Source organism: Oculina patagonica, chromosome 14 (assembly GCF_052425735.1).
Source record: "Oculina patagonica isolate OP01 chromosome 14, crgOcupat, whole genome shotgun sequence".
Lineage (NCBI taxonomy): Eukaryota > Metazoa > Cnidaria > Anthozoa > Scleractinia > Oculinidae > Oculina > Oculina patagonica.
Genome location: NC_135771.1, coordinates 14,849,732 through 14,872,278, shown reverse-complemented (window position 1 = coordinate 14,872,278; position 22,547 = coordinate 14,849,732). Strand labels below are relative to the sequence as shown.

The following is a 22,547-nucleotide window of genomic DNA, read 5'->3' as shown; positions in this document are numbered from 1 at the left end:
AATTGGGTACTAAACGTGGCGTGATTCGTCATCAAACGTTGAAGTTTAGCAGACCGTAACGGTAACTTTCGCACTCAAAATTTTCATTATAAATATTGAATACGGACGAAACTTAAAATTTACACAAAAAGTGATTCAAATAAGCCTGCAAATGCATATCCACACACATCAGGATCAATTTTTCGTTAGAAGTGTCTATATCCAATCCTTCCGTCATTTCGAAACCGGAATGTGTTGAACTTTCGGCGCGAAAGTTGCCGTTACGGTCTGCCAAACTTCAACGTTTGATGACGAATCATGCCACGTTTGATACCCAATTAGATCATGTTTCGGTGGCGAGCAAGCGACGGTAATGGATCCCCCGAAGCGATGTCAACCTAATGAGGTTTAAGAGTTCTTTTGGGGCAGCTTTATTGTTATCTGTAAATAAAAGAAACCAAAGTATCACGAAGCAGTTAGACATGTAGAGTGCTATCAATTTTAGTGCTATCCTTTTGTCAGCTATGTCATAGCATACTTTGAATTATTAAGGAGACTTGTTTTCTCACGAAACATTTATATAAAAAAAGATTATTTGAAAAGCAAAAAGACCGTACACATTAGAAAGTGCAAAATTCTTTTAAATAGCCAACGTGCGTATAACCTCCGATCATGCCCTCCCTTCCTGCCCTATCATCCGGAGGGAGGAGGGCTTTTTTTTTCTTTTCTTCCTTTAAAAAAGTACGCCTGATCACGAATTAACGTGTGTAAAAAATGTATATATTTCACTTCATCCAATCACATGCAACGGTAATTATGATTGGATGGTGACTTGGTTTACAGAACTCTTTGTTCTGCTTTTGGATCGGGTTCCTTCATCAGGCTCTCATGTTTACAACACGTAATGAAAACAACTACCTATTCGTTCCCATTAAACATTTGATAGTAAATAGTAATTCCTATCATTACACAGGGAGCCCTCACATGAGCTATGCAGATAAATAGAAAAACATTCTTACTTGTTATCGTCGCGTTTTTTGTGTTTTATCGGCCATTTTGAATGTTTAATACTCGGTCTAGCAGGTTGGAGGTCTGGAATCGAGAAAAATGTGGGGTCTGGGACGGGAGGAACATTCGTAAATATTAATTCTCGGGACGACACCTGATCAAGCTACGAGTGCTATATAGTGACAAGGGGTGAAACTCTCAGCTTTCATGGTTCGATCTTTCTGCGAGTTGGGGGTCACGGAAGTGGAATACCATCTTACAACCGGAAGTAAAAATGTAACTTGCGGAAGAGACAGCAATGCGTACAAAATGGCCTAATATCTTCCCGAGTTGTCAAGTATAGTCTCAATACCACCCAAAAACTCTTAATTTCTTTAAATCCTTACATGTAGTTTGCTCAAATAACTCCGGCGGCGGCCTTGAGTTGAATGAAGCGTAAAGTTTAAAAAAAATTAAAGAAACTAGTCAATCATGCTTTTGTTTGAAGGCATTCATTTGGTCTGTCGGTTCAGTACCGCCCTGTAGTTGGATACTAAAAGCAGTAATCAAATCTGAATAAAAATTTCTGTAAATTTACACGTTCTGTAAAAAGTGTAGGCTGAATTTTTCCATTCTCGTTGTTGTTTTGCATAGAACGTACAGGCAGTGTTCAGCTAATTACGCCTTTTGTTTTGTGACCTTCTGTTTTGCAATTCTCGTTTCGGCTCAATGGTGATGAGTTTGAGAAATGGCGGTGTTTTCCTCGACAAGTAAACTCGAAATAACAGAATGGTAGGTATAAAAAATTGAATCTTGTCCCCGGCCGATGTGTTTCATCGGCAACGATGAGCGTCGCCTAGCAAAAGGTTAAATTAGCAACCACCGTTCTACACGTGCACTTGGGTTTTAAATCTTTGCATATTTTACAAATCGCATCTGAGAACGAAATTAAATATTCAGTCAATCATTCTAATTCCGAAACAAAAAGAAAAAACTTCCGGAATTGAAAAGCACCAATCAGAACAAACAATATCATTTACTTCCGCCTTAAATCTGTCAATCAATGAATCGAAATTCTTACTTCCGTGACCCCCAACTGGCAAGAAGATCCAACCAAATCAAAGATTTTAAAACGACGCCAAAATATTGTATACTTTAGAAACAATTGGGCAAAATAAGCTCATGGATGTCTAGTTCAACCTTTCTCCTGTCTGCTGAGTAAGTATAGTAAAATTTAGACAGATATTTGGCTGCGAATTTTTGTCAAATTTGAAGGCTGTCATTTACAGTTTCACCTCTTGTCATAAACTAAGAGATACGAGCGGTTCCGAAGATTTCTCGGTTCCAGTCTTCGTTCAAGCTGACCGCGAATAATTTATTCGGCTCCAGACCACCAACTTACAGACCGCGTAAAAAGAAAGAAAGAGACGCGACAAAAGCAGGTAAAGTTTTATTCCTATTTATCCTCTTATCTGATGTGAGGGCCCCATGTGATTACCGTAGTTTTTAATGATCTTTTTTTATAACTCAAACTATTCAGCAAGAAGGATCTGCACAATCAATCAAACGCACGCACGTACGAACGAACGGACGAACGCACGCACGCAGGCTCAAACGAACGAACGAACTAACGAACGAACAAGCTTTTGAACCGAGCCTTCCCGGCTCACAGCTTCCAATCTTTTCACTCACCGTTTTTGTTTCTGAATATTGCTGCAAACCATATTCACCCCTGCAAGAAATAAAAGAATGTGCAAGTAACAAACTGTAAATTAGCTAGGAATACTTGCTACTCTCTCTGGGTGGGAAGCAAGCTCACTTTAGGGCTTTATGTTAAGACCCCCGACAATTCGCCGGTACCCATTTTTACTCCTGAGTGGAGGGGACCTCTCAATCAGAATCAATGGCACAAATAACCATCCAGCCACCCTACTTATGGGCCTCTGCGGCTCGGCAGATCGAGGGGACACCCATAGTTAAATACAAAAACGGAAGCAGCAAACAAACAAGCAAGCAACGACGCTAAAAAACAGCAGGAACAAACCAAGAAACAAGCAACCAACCAACCGACAAAAAATAAATTTTAACCAGTCACTCAGCCATCACCAACACATCAGGTCGTATAATGGTTATTTTAGGCAACAGAAAAGTAAAGAAAAGAAAATGAAAAGAAAAAAACTTACAACTCTCTTCCTACTCCAGACATTTTGAAGCCACCGAATGGAGCTTGGCTAGGTATAGTTTTGAAGCAGTTGACCCTGCACAATAAAAGAATGTTTGTTGAGAAAATTTTAGCAATGTTATGCTGAATAAACTGATTTTTTGGCACAACCATCATCACATATAACCAACGAACTCTATAATGACTGTCCCAAACCTAAATCAGATGTAATGACGAGCTTCAACCAAGTAATTGTTATCATTATGCTTAGAACTTCATCTTGCTGTGACCAAAAAAAATAAACGTTTTCCGAACAGTAACGCATTAATTCTGAAGTACAGTCTAGTCCCCAGGCATTCTTTATTGTTTCGATAGCGTCACCGCTCACGATAAAGTTCAGATTACCATGAACACCAGAAGAGAGCAAGTTATGACGATACTCTTCCTTAGGTATCGATATACCCCAAAATTACAAAAAAAAATAATGTCATTGTGGAAACTCAACCACGTGTTGAGTTTCCACAACGACAATGATTTTGAGAAGACCTATTTTATAGCTGAGGCTTTTTTCGGCTTTGCTTTTGACGCAATGGCTATTAAAGGAGCTAAGTCACGGACAAAACATCTTGAAAAAATTGGCAAGTTTTTTTTCAAGTTTGTCGTTTGTAATCTGTCTTAATCCTCGTCAGTCGAAACCATCCTTGTTTTTTTTCGCGTTTTTATTACTCCTTTGTTGTTTTTCTGTGTTAGGAAACTATTATTTCGATGTTTCCTTCACTTTAAAAGTAATCAGAAAAATGAATTAAAATATCGTGACACTGCTCCTTAAACGTTGAAAAACTATCATCAATCATTCAATAATAGTATAACCACGGAAGAACGCTTAATACCAAACAGTGAAAAAAGAACACGTAATAGCCATGCTTTTAAGTATAGGATACCAAAAGTGTTTAAGGACGTTTTTAAGTTTTCTTTTTTTCCTAGATCAATAACAGAGTGGTATTTACTGCCTGCTGACTTAGTGAATTGCAAGTCATAATCTGATTTTAAATCAAATTTAGGGAAGTATGTGTAATAAGTAAAATAAATTGTAATTAAGAATTATTATTTAATTATCCTGTTATTCTGTCATATCACTTTTATCTAATTTATGTATATGTACATATTTTGTATTTATTTTGGCTTGTATTTATAGTTGATGTGATGTCTTACCAGATTTTATCAACTCAATAAATGTAGATGTAGATGTAGATGATGCAAAAGAGGGAAGGCATCCTTTCTTGTATGATGAGATTTGGTTATCTAATATTTAACGACATTTGGATTTAACTAGGCCCCTTTTTGAAAATAATCGTATCCATGCAATGAAAAATTTTAGTTAAATTTCTGAAGTCAGTTTATATTGACTTAATACACAGCCACCCAAGTTGAAGCAAAATCGCTGGAGCAGGTGTGCGAAAATGCTAAGGTCATAAAACTTAGCCCTAAAATCCTCTTCAAATTTTCTATGCTTTATGCTTTTGGACAAAAAAAGGCCCGAACCCGAATTTTTGTCTCAAGTCTTCCAAGTGTTTTGTGGGAAGTCTCCCAATTTCCAATTAATCCAGAACTTTGCGGCGCGTACAGTGACTGGAACTTGTAATTAATGGCAACGTCAAAAATCATGAACACCTGGTTTTTGGCTGGTTAACATATGACAATTCCCGCAAGGGATGAAAATACAGCGACTAAAAGTTTCAGCATCAGAGATTTAGTCCCCTTTTCAAAATTACGAAAAATCTTCGAGAGGTGGGGGGGGGGGGGGGAGGGGAAATTAAAACTGATTTCCTAAGAATATCCCCTGTCCTTCATTTTTACAAAACACGTGTTACTAAACGGCGACTGTAAAATAGACTAGTTGGTTCTTAGACTGTTCACAGCCCTCTATTTTTTCTTATTTTTTCGATGAAATGAGTGCGGGGAAAGAACGGTCGCTTCGCTCGCCGATTCTCTTGCTTTTTTTATACGTTGAAAAATAGAGAGGCTGTGGACAGTCTAGTTGGGTCTCTTCGTGATCTCTTCAGTCGGTCGCCTTACTGGATTTAGGGCGAGAATCAATGGAACAATGTACGTAAAACACTCTCGTTCCGAGAGCTGTGGAGCAGTTCGTCCCCTGTATTTAATCAGTTTTAGCTGGAAGTTTATACGTCTCGAGCGTCCGCTTCATTAATAGATTTTACTCACCATACAGCGCCGGCGCGGACACTAGAGGTGATAGTATTCATCTTGTCGATGTCCTTGGTGAACACTCCCGCTGCCAAGCCATATATTGTGTTGTTGGCTCTGTTGATTACTTCGTCCATGTCTTTGAACTTCATGATTTGCATCACAGGCCCGAAAATCTATCACAAGAGATGTTAATTGTAAAACAACTTTACACCTGCTTTTAGTACATATTCTTTCGGTAATTCAAAGAAGATGAGCCATGCATCAATTAGTATGACAAGCAAACGTTTATTCAGATTTAAAAATAGTACAAGAAAGGCGTTTTACTCGCCATTTTATGCCTTTTATAATTTTTTTCGCAATCCAAGAATCAACAACACGCGAAAACACCTTAATGCCCTAGCTTTACTACAGAGCAAATTATGCAAAGTACTGCATTGGTCTCGCACGCGCTAAGACAAACAACTAGTTTTATTAGCCGTTTTGCAACATTTCGTGACCAGTCAGAGGAGCAACGCCTTTGCCAGTAAGTTTATTAAATAGATTTAGCCAAGCCTAAAAGCGGAGCTCCCCGATTATTTACTTCGCCCTTTTCGTAAATCCGAATTTACTTGCCGATAACAGATCGAAAAAAATATAGCACTTGAGCGATCCAATGTAAACCATTACTTGGTCAGCGGTAAACTTCAAAAAAACAGTCGACCTCGATGAGTTCTATATGTGAGCCCTCGATATGGTCATGTGATACTGGTCAGCGGATACCTTGTTTTGACAGCTGTCAATTGACCATGACATAGATGTCCAATATCAAAGATGTAAGCTGACGTTAACCATAACCTTAAACCTATTTCTGGAGTATGGCCGCCGTAAACGTGTACGCAAGTCGTTCATGCATTGTCTCTAAATTTTTTCACGCACCTAAGCGCACGTAAAAAAATACGCGTCAGTGGAAATCCTTCTAAAGACGGAAGCGATTACCTTTTTTGTCTCGTGTTACGTGACGGTCACGACAAGGTAACAGGAGAATATCGTATGGAGAGGTACTGCTTTGAGTAAGATCTGACGTAAGGTAACGAAGTGATAAGGCAAGTGATAAGTGATAAGGTCGTATTCCAAGTACAATTTTTAGACGTTCATTCTAACGCTCTTGACGTTATATGTGTTTTTCTCCGAGTTAGATTGCTACACATATATTCTAAATGCTCGGAATACTGGACGTGATGTATTACACGAAGTGGTCTCTTAAGTAAGGCCGCAAAAATCTGGAAAATGTGCTAATCCGTTTTTTATCAAAGTGAATTGAAAAACAGATGCTGTTTTGCGCTTGGTCGATAGTTGTGTTTATTTTTAAGCTTTTGGCTGTCTCGTGTTATGTGACGGTCACGGTGACACACCAAAAATCTGAAAAATGTGATAATCAGATTTTCTCGAAGTGTACAGGCCCGCAAATGATCCCCTAATTGGATCGCAAATGATTCCAGGACCGGAAATGATCCTCAGATTGTACCGCAAATGATCCCCGGACCGAAATGTTTTCTGCAAATGATACTGTGAAAAATTAGGAATGGCGTGGACTCAATGAAAAGTCTTTGGGTGAATATCTTTTTATTATCCTAAGTGAAGGAAAGACAAGCGCCTCACCCATAAAAGCAACAATAAAAAACCGTAAATATAATGCACGAAATAACACGAGACAATAAACTTTTCGTTTAGAAAACGCACCACAAAAATAAACACTGAATCCTCGAAGATGCCTCTGCTGTCTAATTAATCATTTAAATTTTTTCCCTGTTTACTACTGGCTTCCTGGGCTTCCATGGTCGGCGCACATGATTTCTAGGTTCAGATTTTAAAGATGTTGACACATTTGTTATTTACAAAATATTTATTCGAAAACACATTTTCCTTCACAATTTGGTAAATTCGCTCTCGCAATTTTTCATACCGTACGCATAGAGCTGTTGCTTTCTGCACGTGAAAATGTTTTACTGTCAATCATCTTCGCCTCTGTGCCGAAAGCGCTACGCGAAAATTGTTAGCTTACAATGGTGTCTCCAAACTCGAGAATATAGTAAACATCCGAGTAGAGTTGTGCGAAGCAATTTAGAAGTTGTTTCATAAAAACATAAGTCATGAATTTCAAAGGGAAATTTGACAAGGAAAAATTGAGTAGCCCTAACTGGGCTCCGTACTTTTCGTCTAGATATTTTCGCTCTTTGATCAGAATCAGGAGGATTTCAAATTAAATTTATCCTTTCTTTTAAGTTCGAACTTACAAAACGGTCTAAACACCCGCTCTCGAATTTTCTTGCGCTTCCATAAAGTTGCAAGTTCTCGCCTCCTCTCGTTGTCATTTGATTTTGCGTGTTTTTATTATTCCAAAAATCTATCTAGCATGAAATAACTCATTTTTGGAGTTTTCCTACTACTACTACTACTACACGTAACTACTAACTACTACTAACTACTACTACTACTACTACTACTACTACTACTACTACTACTACTACTACTACTACTACTACTACTACTACTACTACTACTACTACTACTACTACTACTACTACTACTACTACTACTACTACTACTACTACTACTACTACTACTACTACTACTGCTGCTACTACTGCTACTGCTACTGCTACTGCTACTGCTACTGCTTCTGCTACTGCTGCTGGTACTGCTGCTGCTACTGCTGCTGCTACTGCTGCTGCTACTGCTACTACTGCTGCTGTTACTGCTACTGCTACTGCTACTGCTGCTGCTGCTACTGTTACTGCTACTGTTACTGCTACTGCTACTGTTACTGCTACTGCTACTGCTACTGCTACTGCTACTGCTACTGCTACTGCTACTGCTACTGCTACTGCTACTGCTACTGCTACTGCTACTGCTACTACTGCTACTGCTACTGCTACTGCTAACCAACCTCTTCTTTTGCAATTCTCATGCCGTCCTGGACATCAGAGAACACAGTGGGCTGTAGAAAGTAGCCCTTGTCGCCATGTTGTGCTCCTCCACATTCCAGATTTGCCCCTTCCTTGATTCTACTGTCTATAATCGACAAAATCCTCTCGAACTGTTTCTTATCCACCTTTAAAAGGGTAAGATCAGAATGAAATCATTTTAATACTGCTGAACTTTATGAGGAGCTTTTCATGATTTTATATCACGTTTGTTCTAAAATGCATTAAGACAGAACAACATCTAAGATGTAATAATAAGAAAAAAAAAATGTTTAAGACTGCAATTGGTGGCAGCTGATTTGGATAATGAATGACCAATTTGAAAAGGAGAAATATAAGAAGCCATAATGGGACACAGGTGGTCAAGTGAATTGTAAGGCAATCTAAGTAACCTCCTACTGGGAAAAATCCCAGCCTGCTATATTTGACATTAATTTTAGTCACGTCTCAGCGTACAAAAGAAGATTTCCACATAATTTGTACCTGTGGTCCTTGTTGTGTATTGAGGTCAAACGGGTTACCAACGACACGGCGTTTGGCCCTATTCACGCTCTTTTTGATAAACTCGTCATAAATAGGCTCCTCCACAAAACAGCGACTCGCGGCGCAGCAAGCCTGACCCTGGTTGCCAAAGAGAGCAGAATGGCTAATGCTGACAGCTTCATCGATGTCACAATCGGCAAAGACAATGTTAGGACTCTTTCCACCTAGCTCCAGACTGACGTTCTTCAAGTTGCTTCTGCCTGCTGCTTGTTGAATCAAACGTCCAACCTGTGAATAGCAAATAAAAACAACCAGAGCGTCCGAGGTGTGCAGGCAGAATGGGTTATCTTAGGTAAAATCCTGAAACTTTAGGTACGCACTTTGATCCTCCATCACAAATCATCGCACCCAGAGGGACGTAAGGCGTCCAAAACCTTGCTGTTTGCTGTCCAGTTTCAAACCATGTACGTTTATATATCCTGTAAACTTGCTTGTTTTAATTTTAATTTTGGGAGAATCACAAATGAACTCAAAGATCACACGACACACATGTTATGAGGGGTGAATGGCGCTATTAACCAGCATATATATAGCCCGCAAAAGGCCAAAAATGCAGCCACAGGGGAGGGATTGTGAGAAACTTAACCGCGCGAACTACTCCCAATGCGTGCAACAACGCTGTGACTAGTACAAGTGTCTTCACGCCTTAATAATAGCTTGCTCTCCCACCTCTCCACCGAGGTTATAAAATGTCAATCAAACTGGAGACAAACGTAATTAAACACGAATAAAGTATTCCGGAAAATTCACAAACTAAAAGATCACACAACACAAGTTTCTGAGGGTAAGGCTAAGTTAAGTCTACTTTATCAAGTTTTGCCAAATACTTGCTATGAAACTTCACGTCAGCGAAGAAATTAAATTTTATTTCGCCCGTGTAGATTTTCCCTCGCCCCCACTAACTGCTCCTGGGTCTCCGAGGATGGGACACTATAGAATTAAAAGTTACAAACAAATGAGATTAACTTTGAAAACAGTGTTCAGCCTAACAGTTTCAAAAACCCATATCGCAATCTGTTTCAATTTTCTTCAATATTTTTTTGTCCATCCGTACCTTCTCTCGTATTTGTTGTGTTATTAAAATGTTCCTTCGCTGTTTATATATATATATATATATATATATATATATATATATATATATATAAACCCAGTTAAATGGTTATTTTTATATTTCATTCAGTTTTGTGGTCGTTTTCTCATGTTGAATTTGGCAAAAAGGTCATTACACAGTTCCTTTAACCAGCACATAAAGCCTACAAAAGACCATGCAATAATACTCCCAACCCTTCCAAACAGGGCTGTCAGTAATCTGTTGATAAAAAAAACAACAACAGGGATCATTAATCCCGGGCTTGAATCATGTCTGTTTTGACTGCAGCAAGTTTGGCTTCAGGAAATATGCGCCGTCACCGAATGTACTGACGATTTGTAAAGATATCGATCGTTGGCGGGCGATTTTAAATCACCTTGCGATTATATGAATTTATGATGCACGCTGATTTCATTGCAAAGGTTCCACCTGGTTAAAGTACTTGTCAGTAGCAAGGCTGGGATTCACTAATGTGTTCTTAAACTTTGTGCGAAAGGGCTGTGGGTGTGAGGGAAAAGTTGAGTTCTCTAATCCTCTAAAGACCCAATGCCCTGTACTGATTTTCTTTTCCTGGGATGAAGACAATTTCAATGAAACATTTCAATACCTTATTCCCACTAAATTTCGCGAGTACTTAATTTCGCGAAAAATCAAGAGCCATATTTTGCGAGTACTTAATTTCGCGATTTTAACAGGAAAGTACAATTGCAGTGTATTAAATTTCGCGATTTTTATCTATTCTTTAATACGAAGTTTTGACCTCGAAACTGTAACAACATAACTAATATGAAAGTCATCGTAAAAACAGCAAACAAAACAATATACTCATAACAAAACATTAGGTATTCAACAGTCTGAATATCTGATAGGTTCATCTACGACTGCAAGAGCGAAATTTTGAAGAACTTGGCGGCAGAGAACAGTTCGAACAGTGCGACTGGTAGAGTGTGAGATTACTAACGGACAAAATTAAACAAACAACTCCTAAACATGATGCTCAGACATGTTGGAATAACTATGATGAAACACATCGAGTTTCATTATTTTTTTATATTATCAGTACGATACTAAATTTCGCGATTTTAAACTTCGCGTGTCCTATATTTCGCGAGTATTAAATTTCGCGATTTTTTCAAAAACGCGAAAATCGCGAAATTTAGTACTCGCGAAATTAAGTGAGAATAAGGTACAACGCGTGGGTACATCGTTAAATGTCAAGAGCCTGGGGTGGGGGACGCCATATAGCACCGATCCACAAGATGCTGGCTTTTTCTTTCATGGCTTTAAGAAAATGTGTCTGTAATACCGGTCTGGTCGATCTGGCTTATAAAATAGATTTCGCTCATTTCGTGTGTGTTGCAAGACTTTCATGTACTTATACTAAAAACATAATTCACTTGACCGGATCATTAATTTTTTTTGAGTTTTTAAGGATTTTCAGTTCACCCGAACGAGCGCTTGTAACGACCACTGTCAAGGCTTAAATTTACAACAACTTTGAAAAATTAATTTAAAAAAAATTTAACAACTTCTGTACCAAACAAACACAACAGGTAGTTATACTATGGCTTTTTAATTTATCACACCAACTTTCATGAACATTGAGCTCGAATCAAGCCAGCAGCAAAACATTAAGGACACCCCTATCACACACCTTGATGAAACACTTGAAAACGGCTCAGATTCTCTCTCCTCCGCAGAGGTTCCCGATGGGGCGGTCGTTGTAAAAATCCGCTGGGCAAGGTGAGTGCAGGCGCACTCGAGATCGAGATCCACTTCGCGGGGAACCTCTGCCAGAAGCTTGTCGTTTTCTCGAACATCCTTATCGTTTTCTGGTACATTGATGAATTTCTAAGCCCTCGCCGACTTTGGCAGCTTGAAACTTGGCAAAAATCAGCGGAAAGTTTGTTACTTCAAGTAGGGACCGTTATTTCTCCGAAAAGTTTCATTTTTTCTGAAGAAAAGCAAAAATCTTTGTATCCGAAGTCCCCCCTGAAACTTGTGGGGAGTCGTGTGGGAAGTTTGTTGTTCTATGGAGGTTAAGCGTGAGTTGGGAAAAACTTCAATTAGCTCGACTTCCCACTCGAGGAGATATCTGTTGATGGTAAATATACTTCTTGTATTTCTTGTATTTCATGCCTTCCGTGTTTAATTTCCTACATGTTGCAGTTCGCTTTTAATATTTACCAGTTTAATGCCTTTGATCGTTTGATCGAGTAACACAACAACCACAAAGCAAGCATTATTTCGTACAGAAAAATGCGAGTGAGATGAGTGTGTGCATAGTTTCTACACAAGTTTAAGCAGCTGTTTACGAAGAAACAGAATTTAAGCTTATATTTCGATTGGTTTAATTAGTTCGTACGGCAAAGAATTGATGTTGAAACTTCGCAATCGAATGCCCACCTGAGAATCTGTTTATACGTATCTGAATTTAACATTCTTCAAAACAAACCTACTTCTTCTCTTCTCTTTCAGGAAAGAATTAATCCGTTTATAGAAGTTTCAGCTGCCAGAAGTTTCCAAATCGAATCCTTTGCTTGTTGAATTTGTTCGCCACACAACAAAACAGATTTAATATTAAAAACTACAATCTTTGTGCAAAATAAAACTTTTCCACATTTCCACACCGGCATCTGAATGCGTTCTTGTTGACTCTGCTTGTCGTGCATCGCGTAATTAACTTCAGAACCGATTCTAGACATGATATTAGCAGTCATTTTACTGACATATGGTAGTAACATATACACCACCCCCGGTGAGGAACACTAATAGAAAGGTTACCTCCCCCGGATGGCGGCCATATTGGGTGTGACATCTGGCAGAGGCTCCCGCGGCCGCCCTCGCCGTTTTATTTCGCCTGCACTCTTTTCGTACAGCGGACTCTCTCCACCGAAAACCTCTCTGAGGAGCCTCTGCGGAGGAGAGAGGCTCAGATTCAAACTTTATTTTTGAAAAAGTGAGGCGGTCTACTTCAATCGAACCAACGCAGCCATTTTGAGGGACTCGTCAGGACGAGGAGTTTTATCAACTGGCCTCGCAGACATACCTAACACCATCAGAAATAAACAAAAAATAGATATAAATGCATTGCAGTTCAATTGAAAGGAATAAATCGTGTTTAAAAATGGAAGCTTGACTTACATTTTGATTGTTACGGACGTACGGTTGTTACTATTCGAATTTCGCTCGATGATTCCACTAAAAATAGCAATATTTGACATACAAACTTCGACTTGATGTAGCCTATGAATCAGCTCAAGGCAGTAACTTCGTGCTTTTTCTTCCTTGATGGCGTACAGCAAAGATTTTCCATAGCAAAACGTTGAACGTCGAAGAAACAGCCGAAGAAACGGCCTGTCGGTCACTACCTCATGTATGAGGCACTATACGGTACACATACGGTACACAACGGTACTCCATACATGAAGTATGTACCGACCAATCGATAAACAAGTCAGTTTGGTCTTCTTTACCCGATGCTCGCTGTTTTGTCGTGAAAACAACTTCGCTGTACGCCAGTAAGGAAGGGAAAGCACGAGGTTACTACCTTTAACTGATTCAAACGTTACATTGAGTCAAAGTCTGCGTATCAAATATTGTTATTTGTTGTGGAATAATCGAGCGAAATTCGAACAAGAATGACCTTACGCCCGTAGAAATCGTTGAAATGTAAGTCGAGCTTCCACTTTTAATTTTTTTCTATTTTTTGTTTATTTCTGATGGTGTTAGGTATGTTTAATTTGCGAGGCCAGTTGATGAAACTTCTCGTCCTGACGAGTCCCTTTAAAATGGCTGCAAACATGAAGATCTTCGAAATTGGGCAAGTTTACACAGCTGTAAATATTTCATTAAGACGATACCAAAAGGTCTTTTTCTGTACGAAAATTTTCTATTTCATCTACTTTTCGGCTGCGTTGGTTCGATTGAAGTAGACCGCCTCACTTTTTCAAAAATAAAGTTTGAATCTGAGCCGTTTTCAAGTGTTTGATCAAGGTGTGTGATAGGGGTGTCCTTAATGTTTTGCTGCTGGCTTGATTCGAGCTCAATGTTCATGAAAGTTGGTGTGATAAATTAAAAAGACATAATTTAACAGGCTGTGGTGTTTGTTTGGTACAGAAAATGTTAGTTCTTTTTTAATTAATTTTCAAAGTTGTGGTAAATTTAAGCCTTGACAGTGGTCGTTACAAGCGCTCGTTCGGGTGAACTGAAAATCCTTAAAAACTCGAAAAAAATCAATGATCCGGTCAAGCGAATTGTGTTTTTTAGTATAAGTGCATGAAAGTCTTGCAACACACAAGAAATGAGCGAATTCTATTTTGCAAACCAGATTGACCAGACCGGTATTACAGACACAACCTCTTAAATTTTTGTTCTATTTCCATTTTAAGTACAGAATGCACTATAATTGTGAAGGTACAATGGATTGACCTCTGCTAAGCCTTAACTCGCTTATCCGCTTACCTGTAAAGAAATAAGTTTTCAAAAGGTGTTTCACCAAACTTTGGTGTTTTTGAAGTTTATTTCTCTGTTTTAGAAAAAAATCTGTTTTTTACGAAGCGTTAATTCCAACACCATTAAGGTTTTGCATCTTTATCTTTTTCTCGCTTTAGTTTCAAAACAGTTTCGGAGTTTTGTTAACAAAGTTTTTGAAAGTTTTTAAAATCTAAGATAATGGATCCAAGATGGCGGAATTTTAAAATATAGGTCGTCAAATTTGGCGTGGTAAGTCGTCATAAACGGCATGTAAAAGCTTAAAATATAAATAGTTTTTGATGCTTTAAGGCCCTTTTTAGTGCAGAATGCACTTTAGTGATGGCTTAGTAGGATGTCGTCTGCAAACCCGCTAGCGCTAGACCGCCTAGCGCTATAGTGTAAACTTTAATAGTCAATTAATTAATTAATATTAGTTATTGATATTAATGAATTATTCCTTTGAGGGAAGTAGGCGGTGCGGAGAACCGGACGATATGCCCTTGGTAAAACGTGAAGTATATCAACGTACTTTTCATATGAAGATCACAAAGGAAAATTTTTGTTTTAGGAAGTGCTAAGCTTCTTGTGGTACTATTAAAAGTACTTTGCACTAAACGCATGCGCAGATTAGTCTACGTTTTAAACTGAACTCTCACGGACATCGCCTGTTTGCGGCAGGATTCATGCAGACTCCGTGGCGCCAAGTTAAAACTGCAAATTAATTGATTTAGACTTTGAGGCGTCACAGCGGTTCACATGAAATAAATTCTTGGTTTAGCAGCGCCATTCTCTCAGAAAATGTGACCTTACATTTTTTGAACTGTAAAACCGTTTCTATGATTAATCGATATTTTCTGTGTTAAAATATGTTTTATTATTGAAAGCAAAACAATTACCATCGATGTCACCGTTTTTGTTACAGAGTTGCAAGAAAAACAAGAGTATCATGTTACAAACAATGAATGAAGGTGAAAAATAAAACATCATACTTTAAATTAACCGGCTCCATTGTATTCTGCACTAAGCTTTGAGTCTCTGAGTTCGTGTTGCAACTTTCCTTGAAACATGCAATGCAACAAGTGTTGTATTATTACACCCCAATTTTATTGTAACACCGTATTTTATCAAGTTTACCAGACTACAATGGAACAAAATGCAGCGTTTCGTGTTGCAAGAAAAATAGAACTATCTTAAACTTTTCGCAACGTTGCGAGACATGTTGCTGCGTGTGACATGTCAATTGCTAAAGAACTCTTAAAGAACTTTAAAACTACATCAGTGGAGCCAGTAAAAGCAATCTTGTCAACTTCCATGTGTTCCGCGACTGCCATTCCTGCCGTAGGTCCATAACCTGGCACGATGTTTACAACACCCGGAGGAAAATCAGCCTGGAACAGGAAAAAAAAGCAAATATTGCCAAGGTAAGGTGTCTGTTTTCCTTAACGTCTAATTCAAATTCTCTTCAGAAGAGAACTTGGATCGGTTTAGTTAAGAGAAAACCTTTGATTTCCAGCCGTAATTACACCTCCCCGCGACCAGGCTCCCTAGAGGAGTGTAAGGCGAAAATTAAAATTAAAAAGCAGCAAGAATTTCGTTCTCTTGGTAAAAAAAACCTACTAGGGAGCCTGTTTGCAGGCTGTTTTTTCAATATGGGTGCAAGCCCATCGTCGTTGGCCAAACGAAGTCGCAAGTAGACGGAAGTTTTTAGTTCTAGTTGATAATCATCTGAGTGTATCACTGGCCCGCCGACGCAGCACAACAGTTTTTTTAGAAGTTAACAACTCTGCTCATTAAGACGATCCAAGTCAATTATACCATTTCTCCTTAAGGTCATGAAAATAGTCAAAACTATTGTTCAAGGACAGGACCCACCATCCTACCAAAGAGATAAAGGTATCGAGTCCCCACCCTTGAGTCTTAATTTTGTAGTTTTTAATTAAAACCCGCATATAAGAACCCATATTTTGGGTTTCAGTCTGATGTGTTTCTTATATATCAGGTGCTTAGTGAGAAATTAGCCTGAAGAAGGTCTTAAAATTGTTTTGGAAATAATGTACAGTATATACCAAATTGAAGAAACGTTTACCCTATGAAAAGCATAAACCATGAAGGATAAGACCGAATGAGATTCTGGGTAGACAGCATTGGTAAGCTTGGAAATATTCCATTTTTTATAATCAAGATATTTTCTTTCTTTGAGAGCTTTATGAGCATGATTTACACAACCTGTCTTATTATTATGTTCATTCTGTCACCGACGACGATTACTTTTTTCTGATTTACCAGTAAACATTTAGGTCGCATCGTTTATGGTTTATGCTTTTCATGGGTCAACGTTTCTTCAATCAAGTATACATTACTGAGAGGTTTAATTAACATGCAATCAATGTTTCATTAAATGAAACCATGACACTAGCATGTATGTTACATTATAACTAGATAATTGTTTTTAAAAATTACTAAAAACCTTATTTCTCAATCCCAATGATGTGCCATTTCACTGACACTGTAATCTTCCTGCACGCAGAATAATAGTCTTATTCCAAAATTTGAAGATGATTTCCAGTCCGTATACTGCACAATTCCCGGATACAATGTTTATGTGAGTCTCACCAGAAGAAATGTTTACAAGCAAAAATTTAAATTCCGTGACAAACTTACTTTTTTCTTCATTATTAACGCCAGATGTTCTTGCAGAACAATGACCACGAGTAGAAGATTCTCGACGCTATTTCAAATCGACGTTTAGTTTCAGCTCATCAGGAATTCTTGAACGAAATGAACCGTAATGGTGCAGCGTCAGGCTGCACGTGTAAAGCAAGGCTAATTAAAAATGCGTCCACTCCCTCTGGATCAAGGTGTTGGAGAAAACCAAACGTTTGTAAACCATGGTTATTTTTTTCGTATTCTTAAAAGGTGGAGAGAGGCAGGCGGATCAAAAATTTGCTGCAGTAAAAGAATGGTCTTCGAACTATGCCCATGCGAAGTTTTGGTGCAAGCGGATCAAATTAGAAGCAATTTTTGGCCTCTTTTTATCGAACAGTAGTGTTTATCAAACGTCGGAAGTGTTCACTCTTGCATTAATTTTGGTAAGAAGAGTAAACTAGAATTAAAAATATTGGTTAAATGGGGTTTAAATGCTTTAGAACAGTCAAGAAACATCACATATACAACATATGATGTGAAATGTGAACTTTACTAGCGGTTTATTTTATTTTCCTTCGATATGATTTTTCCTATAAAGTTTCATACAAATCCTTAGAATTTTGAAGCCGCCATTTTCACTTATGATTTTCGTCACTTCGTTCAATTCTGGACATTACTTGCCATTTTGACCGAGTTGTCAAAGCGTGAGCCTGGGTCCCCTGTGCCTTATGCACTTCCTAACGGCTTTGTCTATCAATCTTATCAGATAAGTTGTGTGCCTTGCCTGGCCCATACCTTAAGGTGGCACTGAAACCGCTCCGGAGAATTTTTTCTTGACTTTGCAAAAAAATTGTATCTTAAGGTGGCTCAACTGTAACACCGGGTAACACCGGGGTAACACCGCTCAAATTAGGAAAATTATTAACGTCGCCATTAAAAATGCTATCGAAAAACGATCACCACAGCTGTATTAGATAAAGATGAAGTTTTTTCATGACCAGTGTTATATTGACATCGGAGTTGCCATAGCGACGAAATGACGTCATTACTTTTTTACTTTCGCTAGTATTCCTCGGCACCGGGAGCAGATTTTTTCGAAAATCGCTCAAAGGAGCTTGTACTACACATAGCTGTCTCGATGTTGGCAAAGTTTGAACAAATTCTTAATTAAAAACCGCTTGATGATTTTTTTTTTAAAATTTGACAAACACGAGGTTTGTCATCAATTGATATAGCTTGCAAGTTTCAAGCTCATTGAAAACATTTAAGGCAATAAAATTGGGCCTCCAATGTACGGATTATTTCTCGCAGGTTTCGTGTTTTCAAGCGATTGTACTCATTATTCACGGGTATTGTTTTTAAGTTTCATATCCACGTGCACGACTTCAGCAAAAAATTCATTTGCATTAAATAGGACGCTCGACTGCTTTCCGAACAATTTTCCGAAAACCTCGGGTTTGTCAAATTTAAAAAAAAAAATTCATCAAGCCGTTTTAATTTATTATCACTTTTGTAGGCATAGACCAAATTATAAACAAAAATGGCAACAAGAGCACCAGAACGCACGCTCATCAAATTTTTTTCTCGCAATCGACCAAAGCTCCGAGTTACGCTTTGCCTCAGTTTCAAAACGAGTTTACGTGCGAAACCATTCAAATGAAAATGAGTTTGATTTGCATGAAAATGGACCTGTAGGTGAAACTCATTTTTACATGAATGGTTTCGCACGTAGACTCGTTTAGAAACAGAGGCAAATGGTAACTTGGAAATGGCATATCCCCACCACTGTTTTAAACACGATTATAAATGGAATTAAACTACTTTAAGATGAAAATGCAATTCACAGGCGCGTCGTTTCATTTAGATATTACCCCATTTTTTCGTTAGTATGTTTTTGACTGTATTTATAGCCCCGAAAACTTCATCCCCAAATATTTCGAAAAAACGCTCTCATAGAATTTGTTCAAACTTTGCCAACATCGAGACAGCTATGTATGGTACAAGCTCCTTTGAACGATTTTCGAAAAAAAATCTCCTGGTGCCGAGGAATACGAGCGAAAGTAAAAAACGTAATGACGTCGCTATGGCAACTCCGATGTCAATATAACACTGGTCATGAAAAAATTTCATCTTTATCTAATACAACTGTGGTGATCGTTTTTCGATAGCGTTGTTAATGGCAACGTAGTTAATTCTCAATCTTGAGCGGTGTTACCCCTAAAAATTCCAGTTGAGCAACCTTAACAATGCTGTTCATTACTCAATAAAAAAATGGAGTTCACCAAGCTCATTTTTTAGTTAGAAGCGCTTAAAGGAAAAATTAAGGGTGTTTTGACAGATTATACTGTTGCTATGGTAACAGTGACGTCATGACAAAGACCACAACTTGTTCAGCAATGATTGGGCATTTGTTTGATATCATTATTGTAGCAGCAACTGTTAAAGATTTGTAGTACTGACCCAATAAAGTATAAGAGCTGGGGAAACCGTTGTGAGCCTCCTTAAATCATAGTTCTCACGAGATAAATAACGATCACGAAAGCAGTTTCTCCCAAAAATTATATATAACTCCTGACATGAATGCAGAAACCATATCTTATTTTGGACCAAAATAGTCAAATTCTGTACTCAGGAGGACAAAACGGAGCGGTTCCACAGAAAAGCTGTTCCCAGCTGGCTGAGAAAAGGCACGATTTCTAGTCATTAGATTTTTATGAAATTTTACAAGAAAACTGCTGATTACAAAAAATCAGCCAGCCAGGTGGGTTGAAAAGTTTCTTTTCTCAGTCAGCTGGGAAGTTCATGAAAAACCGCTTCCCTTTGAAACAGCTCCATTCTGTCCTCCTGTATACTCTTTTTCAGACAAAACAGCCTACATAGCTTACGGAAGTCCATCCTCCCCCTCCTAGGGATACGGCCACCATTATCAAATGCAAATTTTACAAGGCACAGAATTGTAAAATTTGCATTTGATAATGGTGACATGTCGTCGCCGAAACGTCATGTTTTTATAGCGTTAATATTTATTCTGAAATTTACAGTTTACCTCAGCAATGAGAGACGCCACATATAAGGCGGTCAGCGTTGTCTGTTCTGCAGGTTTCATTACAACCACGTTTCCTGCTGCCAGAGCGGGGCCAATTTCCACGCCTGCATGACGAGGGGGACGTTCCAAGGAATGACTTGCCCAACAATGCCAATGGGTTCGTGGCGAGTATAACATAAAAAAATCACCATCTAAAAGAAACCATTTATAATATGATCTTAACGAACTGCTGAGAACCAATCAGTCATGACAGTATGTTCTGGGCAACCGCATTGCCATGATAAAGATGAAATGTACATTTGTCACGAGCGTCGGACAAAGACAAAAAATATGAGTCCCCGACAGGAATCGAAGCCATGGCCTCCAGTTGGTTGGTCGCTCTAATTACTGAGCTACGAGAGACTTGGCGAGCTAGGCCATTTACTAGGTTCAGTATGTGACACGCGTCCTGCATACTGGTAGGATCTGCAATGTCGAAAGCATCATGTGTGTAATAAGAAATGAAAGATGGTAAATTTTAAGTACGTAAATTGATGGTAAATTTTAAGCACAGAATTTCGTGTTGGGTTTTTGTTATTATGTTGCGATGGGAACCCAGTACAAAAAAAAAGTCATACTGACAAAAGTTTTTAGTGATTATGTATTGCCGGTATGTTAACTACATACTAGTTATGCAATGTTTTCGCGCGAGTGGCAAACCGTGAATTAATTTTTTTTCTGATACACTGGGCGAGGGACAGATAATAGAGTGCTTGCTGTAGAAAGCCTTGATCTTTAACCACATCAGTTAGGACTCGGAACTAGACTCTAACGGCAAATGCGAAGGGAGCCTGCGCCGAGTCGGTGCGAAAACATTCTGTCACATCCTGGGTATTGTAATGGCTGATCGAAATCCAAGAAATCACTTCAGATCCTTTAATGTGAATAGAATGTGTTGTTTTATTAGGATTTTGTCGTTGATCATTCTTATCTGTTATTTGTTCAGTTCGTTGGCGTGAGTTTCCGGTCGCGAATGACGTGAAACGCATGCGAAACTTGTTGCTTAGCTGTTGATAACAATTCTTCGGTTTAGCCCCGAATTCCTTTAAAACGAAGCATGCGTGGGTTTGATAGCTCTCTACAAAAACAGTGGATCAGCCAGAAGAACAACGGTGCTATGTCAAATTTCTTTATCAGGACGGACACATTTATAACGTAAACATTGTGTTAACATCTCAAAAATTTGCACTAACCAATTGGAATTGTCTTGCCATGGATTTTGTCAGCCCATCCAGCAAAATATCGGTAGCACTGCTTTGTCCGCTCCAAGTCAATTGTGAACGATTCACTGAACGGCTTGCCATTATCCAAAGTCTCCAAACTCTGTAGCAAAGACGAATACTGAACTCAAGATTTATCATCAGACAATCATCAAGTAATAATATATAGATTTAGGCAAGCCTAAAAGCGGCGTTCCCTATTTATTTATCTTTCACTGAAGTCTAAAATGTGTCCATTCTGATAAATATGCGGCTAAAGCTTAAATGTAAACGCTGGCCCATACGTGCAAGACAGATTAAAATCGCTCACGGCTTCAAATTTCGATCAAGTTTGACAATGTTACTTGGAAGAAAATCACTTACAAACCATTGATTACATTTATTCACACCTTGTAGAATGAATTTATGCCTTTCTTTATTGTTCAAAGGTTATTTTGTTGATTACTGAGTGCACCCTCGACATAATTCTTTGATCATAGTTTACACAAAAACTTAGAAGAATTCTCATGATACTGCTCCTTTAAAAGTTTATTCTCTGCTTTCTTAGAATGGAAAATAGTTTCGCGATCCTCTTATCGTTTTGCATAATACAAAAGAGACGTTAATATATTTCGTGGACATATATTTCCGTCTCACCTTACCACCGTTTGCATTGATACGCGATTTCAGAAATCAAAAACCCGCGGAAACGTTTCCAGAAAATACGATGGACCGCTTTTACAAACAAGAGCCACTGTGGTTCAAAAGTCCTCGAAATATGTAAAATACACGGTTTCTTTTTCCATGGGCAACTTTTCCTCTATTTGCGGCACGCACGAATAGAACCATCAAATAAAACACGAATTGGGTGACAACAAGCATTTTATTTTCATCGTTTCCGTTTACAAATACTATCAACTGAAAAAAAAAATGGACAAAAGGACATTTGCAGTTCAATATTTTGCATGTTCAGTCCTCGTCGCTACTGTCGCTCTTGATTTTATCTAGGATGCGATCTATTTTACTCATCATTTTCAAAGCCTTGCCACACATTTCCGTGTGCGCCTTGTAGGCCTCCTCCGATGTCCGCTGTCGCTTTCTGGGGTGCCGTTTGTAAAAAAAATTATTAAGCCTAATTTTGCCATTTTTTCATTATTTAATAAATAAAGTTTTGTGATATGATATCGTACAATAGAGTGGTTTTACTTAA

The 22,547-nt window shown here is 38.4% G+C and overlaps 1 protein-coding gene and 1 long non-coding RNA gene across 2 annotated transcripts in view; one reads left to right on the top strand and one right to left on the bottom strand.

Annotated features, from left to right (window-relative positions):
• LOC144638056 (uncharacterized) overlaps positions 1-22,547 on the top strand; it is a 72,932-nt gene that overhangs the window by 30,715 nt on the left and 19,670 nt on the right. The window lies entirely within an intron of this gene.
• LOC144637759 (aldehyde dehydrogenase 1A1-like) lies at positions 121-21,433 on the bottom strand. The gene is made up of 9 exons (XM_078496837.1): positions 21,332-21,433; positions 20,100-20,290; positions 15,682-15,795; positions 8,782-9,069; positions 8,262-8,426; positions 5,351-5,508; positions 3,150-3,224; positions 2,659-2,698; positions 121-420 (listed from the first exon to the last, which is right to left on the bottom strand). Exons 2-9 carry the CDS (start codon positions 20,274-20,276, stop codon positions 388-390), a joined length of 1,050 nt encoding a protein of 349 aa, XP_078352963.1. The 5' UTR covers positions 20,277-20,290; positions 21,332-21,433; the 3' UTR covers positions 121-387.